At 52.4% G+C, this 19,419-nt stretch overlaps 1 protein-coding gene across 1 annotated transcript; it reads right to left on the reverse strand.

Moving 5' to 3' along the window:
- Positions 1-1,826: 1,826 nt before the first annotated feature.
- On the reverse strand, positions 1,827-3,599 carry LOC147123913 (uncharacterized). The gene is made up of 2 exons (XM_085995957.1): positions 3,392-3,599; positions 1,827-3,232 (listed from the first exon to the last, which is right to left on the reverse strand). The coding sequence occupies exons 1-2, from the start codon at positions 3,453-3,455 to the stop codon at positions 2,214-2,216; spliced, it is 1,083 nt and encodes a 360-aa protein (XP_085852083.1). The 5' UTR covers positions 3,456-3,599; the 3' UTR covers positions 1,827-2,213.
- Positions 3,600-19,419: the final 15,820 nt, after the last annotated feature.

The following is a 19,419-nucleotide window of genomic DNA, read 5'->3' on the forward strand; positions in this document are numbered from 1 at the left end:
TCCTGCATTCCTTGTGGCAGCCATTTTGTTCCACTCCTGTGCAGCACGGTGGCATAGTGGTTAGCACTGTTGCCTCACAGCGCCAGGGACCCGGGTGCAAATCCGGCCTCGGGTGACTGTCTGTGTGGAGTTTGCACATTCTCCCCATGTTTGCGTGGGTTTTCTCCGGGTGCTCCGGTTTCCTCCCACAGTCCAAAGATGTGCGGGTTAGGTTGATTGGCCATGATAAAAATTGGCCCTTAGTGTTAGGGGGGATTAAATATGTGGGGTTACGGGGTTATGGGGATAGGGCTTGGGTGGGATGGCTGTCGGTGTAGGGACCGGGTGCTAGGGTTTGGATGATCAGCCATGATCTCGTTGAATGGCGGAGCAGGCTCGAAGGGCCGAATGGCCTACTCCTGCTCCTAGTTTCTATGTTTCTATGTGTGAGAGAGAGAGAGATATTAGGAGAGAGACAAAGGGGGAGAGCTTTCTGCTTTGACTCATCGCTCGCACAGGTACTTCTGGCTTCAGGCCAAAGCTTTGCAGTTGGAATTATTTCTCAGAGTCATAGCCTTGAGTGGCCACATATAATGGGGGCTGCAATGGGTGGAAACGTTGGGTTTCTGCATTGCATTGAAAGGGCTCAGAGACGCCGAGAGAGAGTGCCAATCATGGCCAGACGGAGAAGGGCCAACAGGCGTCGGCACAGGAGGCCTTACCCTCCCAGGGTATACCGAAAGCAATTCTCCTACCTCAACATGTCTGAGGAGCAGTGCATTCGGAGGCTTCGATTCAGAAGGGAGGTGGTCACGGAGATCTGCCACCTGCTTCAGAGAGATCTGCAGCCTCAGCTGAGGAGCAGGACGTCTCTGTCGGTGGCAGTGAAGGTGACGGTGGCGCTCAACTTCTATGCCACTGGCTCCTTCCAATCCGCTACTGGGGACATTGCCAATATCTCCCAGTTCGCGGTGCATTGCTGCATCCGCCAGGTCACGAATGTCCTCTTCAGAAGGAGACGTCAGTACATTTCCTTCCCCATGACCCCGGACAAGCAGCAAGAGCGTGCAATGGGATTTGCAAGAATAGCGGGCATCCCCATGGTCCAGGGCGCCATTGACTGCATGCATGTGGTTTTGCGGGCGCCTCTAGAGAATGCCGAGGATTACCGCAACCGGAAGGGCTACCATTTGCTGAACGTGCAGTTGGTTTGTGACCACAGGCAGCTGATACTAGCTGTGAATGCCCGCTTTCTAGGCAGCAGCCACGACGCCTTCATCCTGCGCCAGACTTCTGTGGCAGACATTTTCGAAGCCCCGGCTCACCCAGGAGGCTGGCTTCTCGGGGACAAGGGCTATCCTTTGTGCACCTGGCTGATGACCCCACTCCGTGCGCCCACCACCCCTGCTGAAGAACGATACAATGACAGCCATCAAGCGACCAGGAACATCATTGAGCACACAATCGCCACGCTGAAGCAACGGTTCCGCTGTCTGGACCATTCCGGGGGAGCCCTCCAGTACTCGCCTGAGCGAGTCTCCCATTTCGTTGTAGTGTGCTGCATGCTGCACATCCTGGCTAGCCTCAGGACTCAGCCACTGCCAGCAGACATTGGAGGACCACCAGAGGAGGAGGAGGAGGAGGAGCACCAAGACGGGAGGGAGGCACAAAGTGCAAGGGCCGTCCGTCAGCGGCTTATTGCAAGTCGGTTCTAGGCCCCCTCTCAGGAAATGGCTTGTGCCATTGAAAGAACATGAATGGAGCCGCTCCGCAAGCCCTCAGCCGGACAAGGCAACAAATAGTTCAAAGTGCAAACATGGACAATCTGAATAAAGACAATTCTTTATTTAACAAACTCTGTGCCCTTCCCGCATGACAAACAAATACAGAGAACCTCCCCCAAAAAAACAGTCAGACACATAACTGGCTCTCACAACCTGGAGAAAATGAACAAAACAGTGAAACAAAAATGACCATGATCCTCGGCCTTCATAAAAAACAAACACAACATTCTCGGCCTTCATAAAAAACTAACACAACATCCTCGGCCTTCATAAAAAACTAACACAACATTCTCGGCCTTCATAAAAAACTCAACATTTTGCCACACCTCCTACTTTTTGGCCTGTGAGGGTGATCCGCCTCGCTTGCGCGATTGGCCCCTTCCCGCCCTGCAGCTCCTCCTCAATGGGACCCCAGTGGCTGCAGCAAGGCTGGGGGAAGGCTGCTGAGGGTCAGATAGTGAGTCGGCAGATGCCCTTGGGGGACGGCCTGGACCAGCTCTGGACCTGGAGGGCCCGGCTGCTGACTGCTCCAACTCTGCTTGGGCGGCAGCAGTCTGTCCTACGGGTGGTGGCAGCTGCAGTGGAGGAGTGACAGTGTTGGCAGCAGGAATGCTGCCAACCTGACAGAGCACAGGCACTCCCTGGTCGGCCGAGACACTGGCACTCGCATGGTCCAGCACTGAAGCATGCGCAGCAATCTGCTGAAGCACAGACTGCTGGGCTGCTGTGGCGATTCTTGGCCGATCCAGCGAGGGTGGCAGCAGTTAGTGCCCGTGTGGCCCTGATCTGTGTCTGCATCACACCAGCCAGTGATTGCATGGCACGACTAAGCACTTGGCTGGAAGCCGCATGTGATGCAGCGACCTCCTGCTGACTCCTGGCCTGTGATGCAGTGACCTCCTGCAGACTCCTGTCCTGTGCTGCCCCGAAGTCCTGCAGACTCCTGGCCTGTGATGCAGCAACCTCCTGCAGACTCCTGTCCTGTGCTGCAGTGACCTCCTGCAGACTCCTGTCCTGTGCTGCCCCGAAGTCCTGCAGACTCCTGGCCTGTGCTGCCCCGAATTCCTGCACACCCCTTGCCAGTGACTCTATGCAGTCAGGCATCCTTGCCACTGCAGCCATGAGCTCAATGTGCCTGCGCTCAGCCTGGGTGCCCATTTCACCAAGGAGCCGCACCTCCTCTGCGCTCACTGTAGCAGGACTGGAGGCCGCACTCACCCTCCGGGGAGAAGGCCGCCGAGCTTCCCCACCCCTCCCGCGTTGCTGCAGCCTGCTGGGCCCCGGAGCTTCACCATCATCTGACCCTTCCCCCCTGCTCCCCTCCAGGGAAGATGTGTCCCCATCATGGCCATGGGCTGCCTCGGCTGAGGGTGGCACTGATGGTCCGACTTCCTCTTCCTCCTCCTCGCCTTCCGATTCACTGACAGTGGCAGCTTGAGGGCCCGCCTCCTCACCTGGCGATTCAGCATCTGAAAGCAGGGAGGCACAAGAGTTGCTTTAGAGTGAGGACAGGGCGGCAGCGAGGGAGGTATGAGTGCTGCAATGCACTGCATTGGTTCGAGAGTGGCAAAGGATGCTGCTGTGAGGCGCAGGTGGAAAGAGAGAGGTCAAAAAGGTGATGACCTTACCTTTGCTGTCCAGAACGGGGTCGGCATCTCCAGTGGCGACGGGGCCAATCAGCCGGCCTGCCATGATCCGCTTCACTTGCTGCTCCAGGTCGCTGAGGTCTTTAAGTTCAGGATGGCCTCCCCCGGTCCATAGCTGCTGCCTGCGCTTGTGGGCCAGCTTGCCCTGCAAGAGAAAGGACGGGCTCTGAGTACAGTGTCAAGCCCTGATCTTGCCTGCACTGCCTCCCATGGTGGAATAGCCCTGACAGTGTTAAGCCCTCATCTTGCCTGCACTGCCTCCCATGGTGGAATAGCCCTGACAGTGTCAAGCCCTGGTCTTGCCTGCACTGCCTCCCATGGTGGAATAGCCCTGACAGTGTCAAGCCCTCATCTTGCCTGCACTGCCTCCCATGGTGGAATAGCCCTGACAGTGTGTAAAGTGGTGAATGTGCATGTGAGTTTCATGAGAGTCCCATAGGTGTTGGATGAGGGCTGGGCATTGGGGCTTTCAGGACCCTTTGGCCAGAAAGTGAGGTACACATGCAGGGATGAAGAGGATACTGGAAAGGGTACTCACCCTGACAACCCGAGTGAGGTCGTTGAACTTCTTTCTGCATTGCGTGGGTGTCCTGGGGACCATGCTGCTGGAGGTCACTCTGTTTGCCACCTCCCTCCAAGCTTTTCGATATTTGTTGGGCAGCGGCCTCCTGGCACTGTCAGGGAAGAGGATAGGTCGCCTGCGCTCCACTGCGCCAACCAGAACCTTCAGGCCACCCTCACTAAAGTGCTGCGCTCGCTCCCTGGCCTTCTCCATGGTCGTGGGCATTGAGTTGTTGAAGCAGGTCTGTCCAGGCCTAGATTCAGGGCTGCAGTGTGCAGGGCGTGGCTGCAAACCAAATCGACCCTCCCCCTTTAAGAGCTGACCGGCGCCAGCGTGTCTGCCTGCAATCTATAACTCGCCGCACCTGCGCTGCATCCGCCCTCGCTGGTAGCGCCTCGGCTCGCCGGCTTAGCGCCTTATGATAGTCGTGCACCGCCTGCTTTAGCGCAGCAGCAACCTCTTGGGGCGATGCAACTCAATTTCGGCGAAGGTGGCGCTAAGTTGCGCCCGGTGCTAAATTTAGCGAACGCCCGGCTGTAGCGCCCCAAACGTAGCTATACTGAATTTCTAGGCCATAGTTTCCACAGGGTCATAGTTTGCACGGGGACACTTTGCATGAGACATAGTTTACACGGGGACACTTTGCACTGGGACATAGTTTGCACAGGGTCATACTTTGCATAGGGACATAGTATGCATGGGGACACTTTGCATTGGGACATAGTTTGCACGAGGTCATCGTTTTCACTGGGACATAATTTGCACAGGGACATAGTTTGCACGGGGGCACTTTGCACAGGGACATAGTTTGCACGTGAACATAGTTTGCACGGGAACACTATGCACGCGGACACTTTGCACGGCGTCATAGTTTGCACAGGGACATACTTTGCACGCAGACATATTTTGCATGGGGTCATAGTTTGCACGGGGAAACTTTGCATGGGGACATAGTTTGCACGGGGACACTTTGCACGGGGACATAGTTTGCACACAGACATATTTTGCACGGGGACATAGTTTGCATGGGGTCATAGTTTATACAGGGACACTATTCAAGGGGTCAAATTTTGCACAGGGACATTTTGCACTGGGACATATTTTGCACGGGTTCAGTTTGCACGGGGTCATAGTTTGTATGGGGACACGTTGCACATGGACACTTTGCTCGAGGTCATAGTTTGCCCAGGGTCACACTTTGCACACGGACATAGTTTGCACGGGGACATAGTTTGCACGGGGACATAGTTTGCCTGGGGTCCTAGTTTGCACGGGATCATAGTTTGCACGGGGACACTTTGCACGGGGTCATAGTTTGTACGCAGTCTCTTTACACAGGGTCATACTTTACACGGGGTCATAGTTTGTATGGGACCCTTTGCACGGGGTCATAGTTTACACGGAGTCATAGTTTGTACGGGACTCTTTGCACTGGGACATAGTTTGCACGGGGTCATAGTTTGCATGGGGACACTTTGCGCTGGGACATATTTTGCACGGGGTCAGTTTGCACGAGGTCAGTTTGCACGGGGTCATAGTTTGCATGGGGTCAGTTTACACGGGGACATAGTTTGCATGGGAACACTTTGCACGGGGACATAGTATGCACAGGGTCATAGTTTGTACGGGACCCTGTGCCTGGGGTCATAGTTTACATGGGGACTTAGTTTGCATGGGGCATAGTTTACACGGGGTCATATTTTGTACAGGGACATCGTTTGCACGGGGACACTTTGCACGCGGACACTTTGCACGAGGTCATAGTTTGCACATGGACATACTTTGCACGCAGACATCGTTTGCACGGGGACACTTTGCACTGGGACACACTTTGCACGGGGTCATAGTTTACATGGGGACACTTTGCAAGGCATCATAGTTTGCCCAGGGTAATACTTTGCACACGGACATAGTTTGCACGGGAACATAGTTTACACGGTGACATAGTTTTCACGGGGTCATAGTTTGCATGGGGACACTTTGCACAGGGACATAGTTTGCACAGTGACATAGTTTACACGGTGACATAGTTTACACGGGGGCATAGATTGCACGAGGTCATAGTTTGCACGAGGTCATAGTTTGCACGGGGACATAGTTTTCATGGGGACATAGTTTACACGGGGGCATAGATTGCATGAGGTCATAGATTGCACGAGGTCATAGTTTGCACGGGGACATAGTTTGCACGGGGACATAGTTTACACGGGGGCATAGATTGCATGAGGTCATAGTTTACACAAGGTTATAGTTTCCACGGGTACATAGTTTGCACGGGGACATAGTTTACACGGGGGCATAGATTGCATGAGGTCATAGTTTACACAAGGTTATAGTTTCCACGGGTACATAGTTTGCACGGGGACATAGTTTACACGGGGACATAGATTGCACGAGTTCATTGTTTGCACGAGGTCATAGTTTGCACGGGTACATAGTTTACACGGGGACATAGTTTGCACTGAGTCATTGTTTGCATGATGTCATAGTTTGCACGGGACACTTTGCACGCAGACATAGTTTGCACGGGGACACTTTGAATGGGGACACACTTTGCACGGGGTCATAGTTTGCATGGGGACACTTTGCACGTGGTCATAGTTTGCTTGGGGACACACTTTGCATGCAGACATAGTTTGCACGGGGACAGAGATTGCACGAGGTCATAGTTTGCACGAGGTCATAGTTTGCATGGGGACATAGTTTGCACGGGGTCATTGTTTGCATGATGTCATAGTTTGCACGGGACACTGCACGGGGACATAGTTTGCATGGGGACACTTTGCACGGGGACACTTTGCACGGGGACATAGTTTGCATGGGGACACTTTGCATGGGGACACTTTGCACGTGGTCATAGTTTGCACGGGGACACTTTGAATGGGGACACACTTTGCACGTGGTCATAGTTTGCTCGGGGACATATTTTGCATGCAGACATAGTTTGCACGGGGACACTTTGCACGGGGACATAATTTGCATGCGAACATTATTTACACGGTGACATAGTTTGCACGGGGTCATAGTTTACACGGGGACTTAGTTTGCATGGGGACACTTTGCACGGGGACATAGTTAGCGCGGGACCACTTTGCACGGGGTCATAGTTAGCACGGGAACACTTTGCACGGGGACATAGTGTGCACAGGGACATAGTTTGCACGGGGTCAATGTTTGCATGATGTCATAGTTTGCACGTGACCCTTTGCACTGGGTCATAGTTTACACGGGGACACTTTGCACGAGGACATAGTTTGCATGGGGACACTTTGCACGGGGACATATTTTGCACGGGTCATAGTTTACACAACGTAATAGTTGCACGGGGACACTTTGCACGGGGACAAAGTTTACAAGGGGACACTGTTCAAGGGGTTATCGTTTGCACGGGGACACTGCATGGGAACATAGTTAACACGGGGACACTGTTCAAGGGGTCATCCTTTGCACAGGGACACTTTGCACGGGGACATCGTTTGCATGGGAACACTTTGCATGCAGACACTTTGCACAGTGACACAGTTTGCACTGGGTCATAGTTTGCACGGGGACACTTTGCACTAGGGCATAGTTTGCACGGGGACACTTTGCACGGGGACATATTTTGCACGGGTCATAGTTTGCATGAGGTCATAGTTGCACGGAACCCTTTGCACGAGGTCATAGTTTGTACAGGCTCACTTTGCACACGGAAATAGTTTACACAGTGACATAGTTTACACGGGGGCATTGATTGCACGAGGTCATAGTTGCAGTGGGACACTTTGCCCAGGGACATAGTTTCCACAGGGTCATAGTTTGCACAGGGACACTTTGCACAGGGACATAGTTTGCACGGGGACACTTTGCACATGGACATAGTTTGCACGCGAACATAGTTTACACGGTGACATAGTTTGCACGGGGACACTTTGCACATGGACATAGTTTGCACGCGAACATAGTTTACACGGTGACATAGTTTGCACGGGGACACTTTACACGGAGTCATACTTTGCACGGGGACATAGTTTACACGGGGACACTTTTCAAGGGGTCATCGTTTGCACAGGGACACTTTGCACGGGGACATAGTTTGCATGGTGACATTGTTTGCACGGGGACACTTTGCACGGGGACATAGTTTGCACGGGGACACTTTGCACAGAGACATGGTTTGCACGGGGACACTTTGCATGGGGTCATAATTTGCACGGGGACACAGTTTGCACAAGGTCATCGTTTTCACGGGGACACTTTGCACATGGACATAGTTTACATGGTGACATCGTTTACACGGGGGATAGATTGCATGGGAACTCTTTGCACACGGACACTTTGCACGCAGACATAGCTTACACTGGGACACTGCACGGGGTCATAGTTTGCATGCTGACATAGTTTGCACGGGGACACTTTGCACAGGGACATAGTTTGCACGGGGTCATAGTTTACACGGGGTCATAGTTTGTATGCGGTCACTTTACACAGGGTCATAGTTTACATGGGGTCATAGTTTGTACGGGACCCTTTGCACAGTGTCATAGTTTGTACTGGGTCACTTTGCACGGGGTCATAGTTTGCATGGGGACATAGTTTGCACAGGAACACTTTGCATGCAGACACTTTGCACTAGGACATAGTTTGCACGGGTCATAGTTTGTACGGGGACATAGTTCACACGGAACCCTTTGCACGGGGTCATACTTTGCACACGGACATAATTTACACGGTGACATAATTCACACGGGGTCATAGTTTGCACGGGGACATGCTTTACACGCAGACATAGTTTGCATGGGACCCTTTGCATGTGGTCATAGTTTGTATGGGGTCACTTTGCACGGGGTCATAATTTGCACGGGGACACTTTGCATGCAGACACTTTGCACAAGGTCATAGTTTGCACAGGGTCATACTTTGCACGGGGACATAGTTTGCACGGAGACACTTTGCACGGGGTCACTTTGCACTGGGGCATAGTTTGCACGGGGACATCGTTTGCACGGGGACACTTTGCACAGGGACATATTTTGCATGGGGACATAGTTTGCACGAGATCATCGTTTTCACGGGGACGTAGTTTGTACAGGGACATAGTTTGCATGGGGCACTTTGCACACGGACATAGTTTGCACGCGAACATAGTTTACACGGTGACATAGTTTACACGGGGGCATAGATTGCACGGGGTCATAGTTTGCACGGGGACATAGTTTGCAAGCAGATACTTTGCACGCAGACATAGCTTGCACTGGGACACTTTGCACAGGGCCATAGTTTGCACGGGATCATAGTTTGTATGTGGTCACTTTACACGAGGACATAGTTTGCACGGGGACACTTTACACGGAGTCATACTTTGCACAGAGACATAGTTTGCACGGGGGCATAGATTGCACGGGGTTATAGTTTGCACGGGGAGACTGCACGTGGACATAGTTTACACGGGGTCAGTTTTTACATGGGGACACTTTGCACGCGGTCATAGTTTGCACGGCGACACTGCACGGGGTCATAGTTTGCACGGCGACACTGCACGGGGTCATAGTTTGCACGGCGACACTGCACGGGGTCATAGTTTGCACGGCGACACTGCACGGGGTCATAGTTTGCACGGCGACACTGCACGGGGTCATAGTTTGCATGGCGACACTGCACGGGGTCATAGTTTGCACGGCGACACTGCACGGGGTCATAGTTTGCACGGCGACACTGCACGGGGTCATAGTTTGCACGGCGACACTGCACGGGGTCATAGTTTGCACGGCGACACTGCACGGGGTCATAGTTTGCACGGCGACACTGCACGGGGTCATAGTTTGCACGGCGACACTGCACGGGGTCATAGTTTGCACGGCGACACTGCACGGGGTCATAGTTTGCACGGCGACACTGCACGGGGTCATAGTTTGCACGGCGACACTGCACGGGGTCATAGTTTGCACGGCGACACTGCACGGGGTCATAGTTTGCACGGCGACACTGCACGGGGTCATAGTTTGAACGGGGTCATAGTTTGCACGCTGTCCATTGTACTCACTGCATGAGTTGCCGTTCATAAATCCTGTATTTTATTTACAGTACATTGCATCAAAGAAACCCTACTGACCGGTAGATCAAACCCCTCCAATCCCATTATACTTCCACCCATGGAGATTTAAACCACCACATGGGGGAGTGACTGCACTGACCCTGGGTGTTCCGCTTACTGCCGAGCTCGTCAGACAGAGACTTTGAGCCGCCCTCCAGTGACTGATGGATTACTGCGATATTTCTCTAACGAAGGACATTGGGGACGGTCACACCCCACAGCAGCTCCTGCTCTCCAGTCAGGGACGGTTCACCTTCAGTGCCCCATGCCCTACACACGGCCTGGTGCAGTGTGCAATCCGCTAATAGCAGCTCATGAATGCAATCCACAGAGAGAATTTTAATCCTTTGCTAACAATAAAACCTGTCGCCAGACACTGGGCTGAGCCAGCCTGACACCCAAGTGCACAAATGCAAACTCTCCCACTGATGGTAGGAAAGCAAACAGTCCGCAAGCTCCAAATCACAAAAATCAACAAAGGTGGGCAGTGCCATTTGTGTTTCCTCCCCCCACTAGCATCTATCTGCCTCTGGAGTGACTCCACACTTTACCCAGAGAGTGCTCCAGGTATTGATCACTCTTGTGTGAATGTTTCCTGACTCAACTGTGTCAGTCAGTGGCCCAGTGGGTAGAACACTCGCCTCTGAGTCAGAAGATTGTGGGTTTATAGTCCCACTCCAGAGACTTGAGCACAATCTAGGCTGACACTGCCAGTGCGGTGTTGAGTGAGTGCTGCACTGTTGGAGGTGCCGTCTTTTGGACGGGATATTAAACCGAGGCCCCGACTGCCCTCTCAGGTGGAAGTAAAAGATTCCATGGCTCTATTTTGAAGAAGAGCAGGGGAGTTCTCCCCGGTCAGTGTCCTGGCCAATATTTATCCCTCAACCAACATCACTAAAACAGAAATGGCCCAGAAATTCGGGTCGGGGGCTTCCCGCGGGTGCAAGCCCCCGACCTACACTTACCTAGCGCACCGGCCGTTGACCTCTTGGCCTGCGTGGAATTCCTCTCCGAGGCCTGTCCCAGAGGCCGGCGCGCTGTGCTGGCGTGTCCCAGGGGCGTAGTTAGTGCGAAGCGTCCCCTGGGATCACGTGAGCAACAGGCAGCCAATCGGAGCAGGGAATGCTCCATTCATAAGTCTTGACAGATAGACCTGTCAAAACGTATAAACGCTGAGGCTGTAAAACTGTACTTTACCTTCAAATAAAAAAAAAATTTTAATCACACTTTGTAAATAAACTATAAATGACATTAAATAACTATTTCAAACAAAACTTTAAATTTTTGAAAAAAATAATTTTATAAAAAAACGGGGCTAAAAATAAACTTACCTTGCTTTAAAGTATTTAAAAGTAAAAAACTGTGGAAAAAATGTTTTAATTTTAAATAATTGACCACTTACCTTTGAAAATGAAGTCCTTAGGCTGCTTTTCACATTTCTAAAATGTACAGACTTACCCGCACGTTAAAACCTGAAAAAAAAAGGAAGTTCAACGCGCACCGCAGACTCCCGCGCGCACGCGTTCGACCTCTGAACCCCTTGGTTCAGAGGATCGGAAGTGCCGGTTTCCCGCGCATGCGTAGTGCATGCAAGATTCCGGCACTTCCATCGGGTCCACGCGTGAGTACTCCGTCCGTACTCATGCGTTGGGACCCGAATTTCTGGGCCAATATCTGATTATTATCAGCATTGCTGTTTGTGGGAGCTTGCTGTGCGCAAATTGGCTGCTGTGGCGGAGCCACTAAAGGACTCAGACCGTTTGTATATAATTCCCTTTAACAACATGTTAGCTACAGCCTGAGTCTGTATCTTTAATTGTACTGTTTACTTGTATAGAGTGTGATCACTTTAACAGCGCGGGTAAACGCGATGACGTCACGCCGTACATCACGTGATCCCCCACTGGCGGGAAGAATGTGATGACGTCATGACGTCAACCACGGGACTAGCCAGCAGTCCTCGTGGAGCCTCCGAATTGAATAGACCTACACTCGATGTTCTCCTGCAGTTACTTGTTTAAACCTGTTAGTTTCCATTAAACTTCGTTTTGTTTAAGCGCCTGAGTGGACCTCAGTCTTTGGATAGGAACTAGACATTCCTACATTGGTGACCCCGACTTTTGCGAACGGTTTTCGCAGAAGATGCTCAACATAGAAACGAACGCCGTTACCTTGAAGCTGCCGCAGTTCTGGGAGCAACAACCAGCCGCGTGGTTCATCCAGGCTGAAGCCCAGTTTGCCATCAGGGACATCATTGTGGGTCAGACCCGTTATTATTACGTGGTCTCCGCCCTCGATAGCGCCACAGCCTCGCGGATCGTCAGCCTACTCGGTAGTCCGCCTACTGATCGCAAGTATGACACCTTAAAGGCGCGGTTGCTGCAGGTCTTCGGGCTCACGAAGTCGGAGCGCGCCCGCCGGCTGCTCGCTATGCCCGGCCTCGGGGACTCAAAGCCGTCCGAGCTCATGAGCCAGATGCTCACGCTCCTCGGGTCCGAACCGGAATGCTTCCTCTTCAGGGAGCTATTCCTCAGCCTACTCCCGGAGCAAGTTCAGGCTGCCCTAGCCAGGTCCGAAGTCACAGACTGCGCGGAGCTTGCTGCCGAAGCGGACAAAATCTTCGCGGAGACACAACAGCACTGTGCGGCCGCGAGGCGCCCCTCCCCCACAGACGCTGCTCCAGCTCCTCAATCAGCAGGGTTGTGCTTTTACCACGCCCGTTTTGGCACGAAAGCAAGATGCTGCCGCCCTCCCTGCAGTTTTTCGCACAAAAAAAACCATCTACAGACACCCTGGCGAAAGAGGACCAGGTCTAATGAGCGCCCCGCAGCTGCGATGGCCATCGGAGACTCAGGGAAGCTTCTTTTCATCACCGACTCCCTTTCTGGTCGACGTTTCCTTTGCGACACCGGGGCGCAGTGTAGCATCTTACCTGCATCACATCTCGATATACTAGCTGGGGGACACGGCCCCGCCCTCACGGCGGTTAATGGCGCGGCCGTTCGGACCTTCGGAAGGCGGCGGATCCAGGTGTGTTTCGGCAGCCAGCGTTTCCACTGGGAATTCATCACGGCCAAAGTCACGCAGGCCATCCTTGGGGCGGATTTTTTGTGTGCCATGTCAGGCACCGCCGGTTGATCAATGCGGCCACATTCCACTCCATCCCATGCCACCGCGGTAACGCCATGCCGCGCGTTCCCACCTCCAGACGACTTCACTCGGCTCCTCGGAGAGTTCCCAGATCTGACCAGGCCCACCTTCTCCTCTTCGGCTACTAAACATGGTGTGGAACATCACATCACCACCACCGGCCCCCCGGTTTACGCATGGGCCCGACGACTCGAACCCGGCAAGCTCGCGGCTGCGAAAGCGGAGTTCGACACGATGGAGTGGCTGGGGATTATTCGCCAGTCGAATAGTCCCTGGTCTTCGCCTCTGCACATTGTTCCGAAACCCGGTGGCGGATGGCGGCCATGCGGCGACTACCGACGCCTGAATGACGCCACTACTCCTGATCGGTACCCGATCCCGCATATCCAAGATTTCTCGGCCCATTTGGCGGGAAATACCTTTTTTTCTAAAGTTGACCTCGTCCGCGGTTACCACCAGATCCCCGTGCACCCGCAAGATGTCCCGAAAACCGCAGTCATCACTCCATTCGGCCTGTTCGAATTTCTGCAGATGCCGTTTGGCTTAAAGAACGCTGCACAGGCTTTCCAGCGCTTAATGGACTCCGTGCTTCGGGACCTAAAATTCCTTTTCGTCTACCTCGACGACATCCTTATCACTAGCCCTAGCAAAGAGGAGCACTTCCGCCATCTGCGTACCCTCTTTAGACGCCTCAGTCAGCACGGTTTGATTATCAACCCGGCCAAGTGCCAGTTCGGCCTGCAGCGGATTGATTTCTTGGGCCACCGCATTACATCAGACGGCGCAATTCCCTTACAGACGAAGGTCGAGGCGGTTACATCTTTCCCGCACCCGCAGACCATCAAGGCCCTACAGGAGTTCCCCGGGATGGTAAATTTTTATCATCGGTTCATCCCTAAGGTGGCTCTACTTATGCAGCCCTTGTACGAGGCCCTCAAGGCCAAGTCCGGTAAGGATCCGATCAGCTGGACACCCGAGATGAACCGGGCGTTCGTCGACACCAAAGGCGCCTTGGCCAACGCAACCATGCTGGCGCACCCGCTTCCAGGTGCCACCATTGCCCTTACCACCAACGCGTCGGACTACGCAATCGGCGCAGTGCAGGAACAGTGGGTGAATGGGACGTGGCAACCGCTTGCGTTTTTCAGCCGTCAACTACGGCGAAACGAAAGAAAGTACAGCACTTTCGACCGGGAGTTGCTGGCCCTTTTTCTAGCCATTCGCCATTTCCGGTTCTTACTAGAGGGACGTCCGTTCATGGCTTACGTGGACCACAAGCCACTAACGTACGCTATGGCCAAGACCGCCGAACCGTGGTCAGCTCGGCAACAACGTCACCTGACGCTCATTTCTGAATTCACCACGGACATTCAGCATGTGTCCGGCAAAGACAACCTGGTGGCGGGCTGTCTCTCCCGCGCGACTGTGCACGCAGTCCAGCTCGGAATCGACTATGCCCTCATGGCTACAGATCAAGCCTCGGACCCGGAGGTTCAAGCATACAGGACCAGCCCCTCTAGCTTCCAAGCGGCCAACGTCAAATTCCATGCCGCAGGCACCACACTACTTTGCGACGTCTCCATGGGAGTTCCCCGCCCTATAGTTCCAGTCGCCTGGCGCAGAAAAATCTTCAATGCCATACACGGTTTGTCACACCCTGGCATGAGGGACTCGCAAAGGCTGATGTCGTCAAAATTCATCTGGAGGGGTATGCACCTGGGTGTCCACGACTGGGCCAACACCTGCATGGTCTGCCAAAAGGCCAAGGTACAGCGTCATGTAAAAGCTCCATTGGCTACCTTCGCTGTCCCGGAGCGTCGATTTGACCACCTGAATGTGGACCTCGTGGGGCCGCTTCCACCTTCTCAAGGTTTTACACACATCCTCACAATGGTAGACTGCACCACTAGATGGCCAGAGGCAGTTCCTTTGGTTTCCACCACTTCGGCAGACGTGGCCAGAGCTTTCATCTCCTCTTGGGTTGCTCGTTTCGGGGTGCCGGCGGACATCTCTTCTGATCGTGGACCGCAGTTTTCCTCTGAGCTCTGGAACGCTGTGGCTCAGGGGCTCAGCACCAAACTACATCGCACCACTGCCTATCATCCACAGGCGAACGGCCTGTGCGAGCGATTCCACAGGTCGCTCAAAGCCACACTGCGGGCCAGTCTTCAAGGCGCGGGATGGGTGGACAGACTCCTCTGGGTCCTTTTGGGTCTTCGTACGGCGTCCAAAGAAGATTTACAATCCTCCTCGGCGGAACTCGTATATGGCCAACCACTACGAGTACCAGGGGATTTCCTCCCGTCTCCAACAGAGCCATGGTCCGCATCCCAGCAACTCGTCAGCCACCAGGAAGCGGCCAGATGTTTCGCTCCAGTGCCTACGTCGCATCACGGCTTACAGAGCTCCCACGTCCCAACTGAGCTGAAAAGCACCGAGTACGTGTTTATCCGCCACGACGCTCACCAGGACCCGCTCAAGCCTCCTTACACTGGTCCCTTCCGCGTCATAGAGCCGGGAGACAAATCCTTTTCGGTCGATATCGGAGGTAAACCGGACCACATATCGGTTGACCGGCTGAAGCCGGCGCACTTAGACCTGGACAGCCCAGTCGAAATCGCTCAACCGCCAAAACGGGGCTGACCGCCCACAGTCGCCGTGCCAGCTCCACCACAACCGCCCGCCAGCTCGACCACCGTCCATCAGCTTCCACTTCAGGGTTACAGAAGTCGCTCGGACTGGCTTGTCAGGCCTCCTCGCCGTCTCACTTTTGCTGTTAAAGACAATTCTGGGGGGCGCATGTGGCGGAGCCACTAAAGGACTCAGACCGTTTGTATATAATTCCCTTTAACAACATGTTAGCTACAGCCTGAGTCTGTATCTTTATTTATACTGTTTACTTGTACAGAGCGTGATTACTTTAACAGCGCGGGTAAACGCGATGGCGTCACGCCGTACATCACGTGATCCCCCACTGGCGGGAAGAACATGATGACATCATGACGTCAACCACGGGACCAGCCAGCAGTCCTGGTGGAGCCTCCGAATTGAATAGACCTACACTCGATGTTCTCCTGCAGTTACTTGTTTAAACCTGTTAGTTTCCATTAAACTTCGGTTTGTTTAAGCGCCTGAGTGGACCTCAGTCTTTGGATAGGAACTAGACATTCCTACACTGCCGTGTTTCCTACATTACAACAGTGACTGCACTTCAAAAAGTACTTCATTGGCTGTAAAGTGCTTTGAGACGTCCGGTGGTCGTGAAAGGCGCTATAGAAATGCAAGTCGTTCTTTTCTGACATCCATGCTCAGTTTACCTCTGTACCGACACCAAAGCAGAATGCTGCAGATGCTGGAAACCTGGAATAGAAACAGAAAATGCTGTAAATTCTCAGCATGTCAGGCAGCATCCGTGGAGAGCGAAACCAAGTCAGCGTTTCAGGTCGGTGACCTTTCGCCTGAACTGGAAAAAGTTAGAGAAGTAACAGGTTTTAAGCAAGTGCAGGGGCAGGGAGAGGGGGGAGGGGAGGGGAGGGGGGACCAAATGACAGGCTCGCATTTCTCCAGCACCTTTCACCACCTCAGGACGTCCCAAAGCGCTTTACAGCCATTTGAAGTTCTTTTTGAATTGTAGTCACTGTTGTAATGTCTCATCCAAAAGGCGGGTGAAGGGAAGGTTTGTGATAGGGTGGAAAGCAGGAAAGATTAAATGACGAAAGGAATGATGGTGCAATGCCATACTTTGCAAGGGCTCCACGGGACGCATGCTTATCTTAGATTAGGTGGAATATTAAAGGGCATGGGAGTGAGTGGGATTAGACTGGGTGCCTCATGTGATTTTATGATGACCCCTGACATTTATAATACAGAAATAATATTTGATTGTGTTATTAAGGGATCTGTGGTCATGAGGAATCCATTGTGTGATGAAGCCTCAGGTTAAAATGCTGCAGCATTTTGCAGTCTTCACAGAGGTCACAAGCAGCCCGATGTCCAGGTTAAACAATACACTGATTACACTGTGATCTGAACTTTCTCACAATTCATGCATGCTTAGAGTAATTTATCTGTGGTATAGCCGTAATATGGACAATTTATGCTTTGCTTAATCTAGTGCTGCTGCTCAGTGGGCAGCACCCTTGCCTGAGTCAGAAGGTTGTGGGTTCAAGTCCCACTCCAGGGACTTGAGCACATAAAGCTAGGCGGACACTCCCAGTGCAGTGCTGAGGGAGTGCTGCATTGCCGGAGGTGCCGTCTTTCGGATGAGACATTAAACCAAGGTCCTGTCTGCCCTCTCAGGTAAAAGATCCCATGGCTCTATTTCGAAGAAGAGCAGGCGAATTCTCCCCAGTGTCCTGGGGCCAATATTTATTCCTCAATTAACATAACAAAAACTGATTATCTGGTCATTATCACATTGCTGTTTGTGGGAGCTTGCTGTGCGCAAATTGGCTGCTGCGTTTCCTACATTACAACAGTGACCACACTTCATAAAGTACTTCATTGGCTGTAAAGCGCTTTGAGACGTCCGGTGGTCGTGAAAGGCGCTGTAGCAATGCAAGTCTGCCTTTCTTTTTTTATAAAGACTTACCGAGCAGGTGCAAAGTGTTTAGAGGCCGGGGGGTGGGGATGGCTGGTGTAATGTGGTTAGAAATATCTATTTAAAAAACAGGGGGCGAGATGGTAACATGAGTTAGAAGATGGTTTAAAAAGTTGAGCTGAAATGGCCACCGTGCGGTTATCTACAGAGCGGCACTGCAGGGTGTGCTGGGGTGTTGGCTGTCAGGATGGTCTATTCACTGTTAATCTTTACACGTGTTTGACTCCCTGCATCCAGAACTCTCAGGGACAAGGAGTGCAGCCTCTTTCTGTCCTTACAGTGTGGCTTTGACAGCTCGGCTCATTTCCTGCCCCCTCTTTGTTCCTCTGAATGTTCCTCTAAAGCAGGTTTCGGAGGCTGTTATACTCATCCCAGTGCTTTATCTCATTCTCTCTACAGGTTTCTTTTATCTTACAGTTTGCACTGTATTTATTAATCCATTTAGGATCACTTTTCTTTAATGTGTATTAGCCCTGGAAGTGTCCCATCTGTGTCCTATCTTGCCCACTCACCGAATGCCCTCATCTTGACTCCTAACCCCAAGGTAGTGTTTCTCTCATTCCTTGAAGACGGCCCTTTTAAAATTGAGAGCTCAATGTGTGCCATATTTGTCGTTCAGTGTTGTTATTACAGCTTCTTATTACAGCTTGTTGTTCGTAGACCCTTTTACTCAGTGACTGATGTTCTATATGAGTCTGCTCAATGCAGTCTCTTTGCGGCCTTGGCTTCCTGCCCAGTCCTTGTCCCCGCCTGCTTTCTAGCTGGAGCTGTCAGCAACTACGTAATGTACCCACCTCTCACACACCTCCAGTGTGGCTGCGTCTTAAAGCTGGACTGTACCCGCATGGGAGCCGGTAAAAGGAGCACAATGTGTCTTGAGCTGGGAGAGCATGAAAGGGGAACAGATAGGGTAGAGGGAGAGAAACTATTTCCGCTGGTTGGGGATTCTAGGACTAGGGGGCACAGTCTAAAAATTAGAGCCAGACCTTTCAGGAGTGAAATTAGGAAACACTTCTACACACAAAGGGTGGCAGAAGTTTGGAACTCTCTTCCGCAAATGGCAATTGATGCTAGATCAATTGTTGATTTTAAATCTGAGATTGATAGCTTTCTGTTAACCAGAGGCATTAAGAGATATGGGCCAAAGGCGGGTATATGGAGTTAGGTCGCAGATCAGCCATGATCTCATTGAATGGCGGAACAGGCTCGAGGGGACAGAAAGAGAATTGTATCTATCACTTTTTCATTTCACTGTTTTAGTGAGTCTCCCAGCGATCAGTAATTGCCCGTGTTTGGAATCACATAAACTGGGAGCATGGATAGTGGAGGATCGCGGGTGTGAGGGCTCCGTCACATTATCACTTACTACCTCGAAACTGTGGCACTCCTTCCCTCTGTTAGGCTTTTCTGTAACATTCATGTGAAACTGTGGGACTCCTCACCTCACCCCCACCCTCCCAGTCTCCCCATCCTTTCAAAACTCTGTTGTCACCTAACCACTATCGGCCGATTCTCCTCACCTACCTTTCACCCGGGGTGCTGCCCTGTGCCTCGGCACTTCCTCTGGGGCTCCCGGCTTTAAAAAAACGAGCTCGTGCCCAGTAAAGGCAGCGCCTTCTGTAGAG

The sequence above is a fragment of the Somniosus microcephalus genome, chromosome 1 (genome assembly GCF_052327205.1).
Source record: "Somniosus microcephalus isolate GS21.2 chromosome 1, FLI_Smic_1.0, whole genome shotgun sequence".
Classification (NCBI taxonomy): Eukaryota; Metazoa; Chordata; class Chondrichthyes; order Squaliformes; family Somniosidae; genus Somniosus; species Somniosus microcephalus.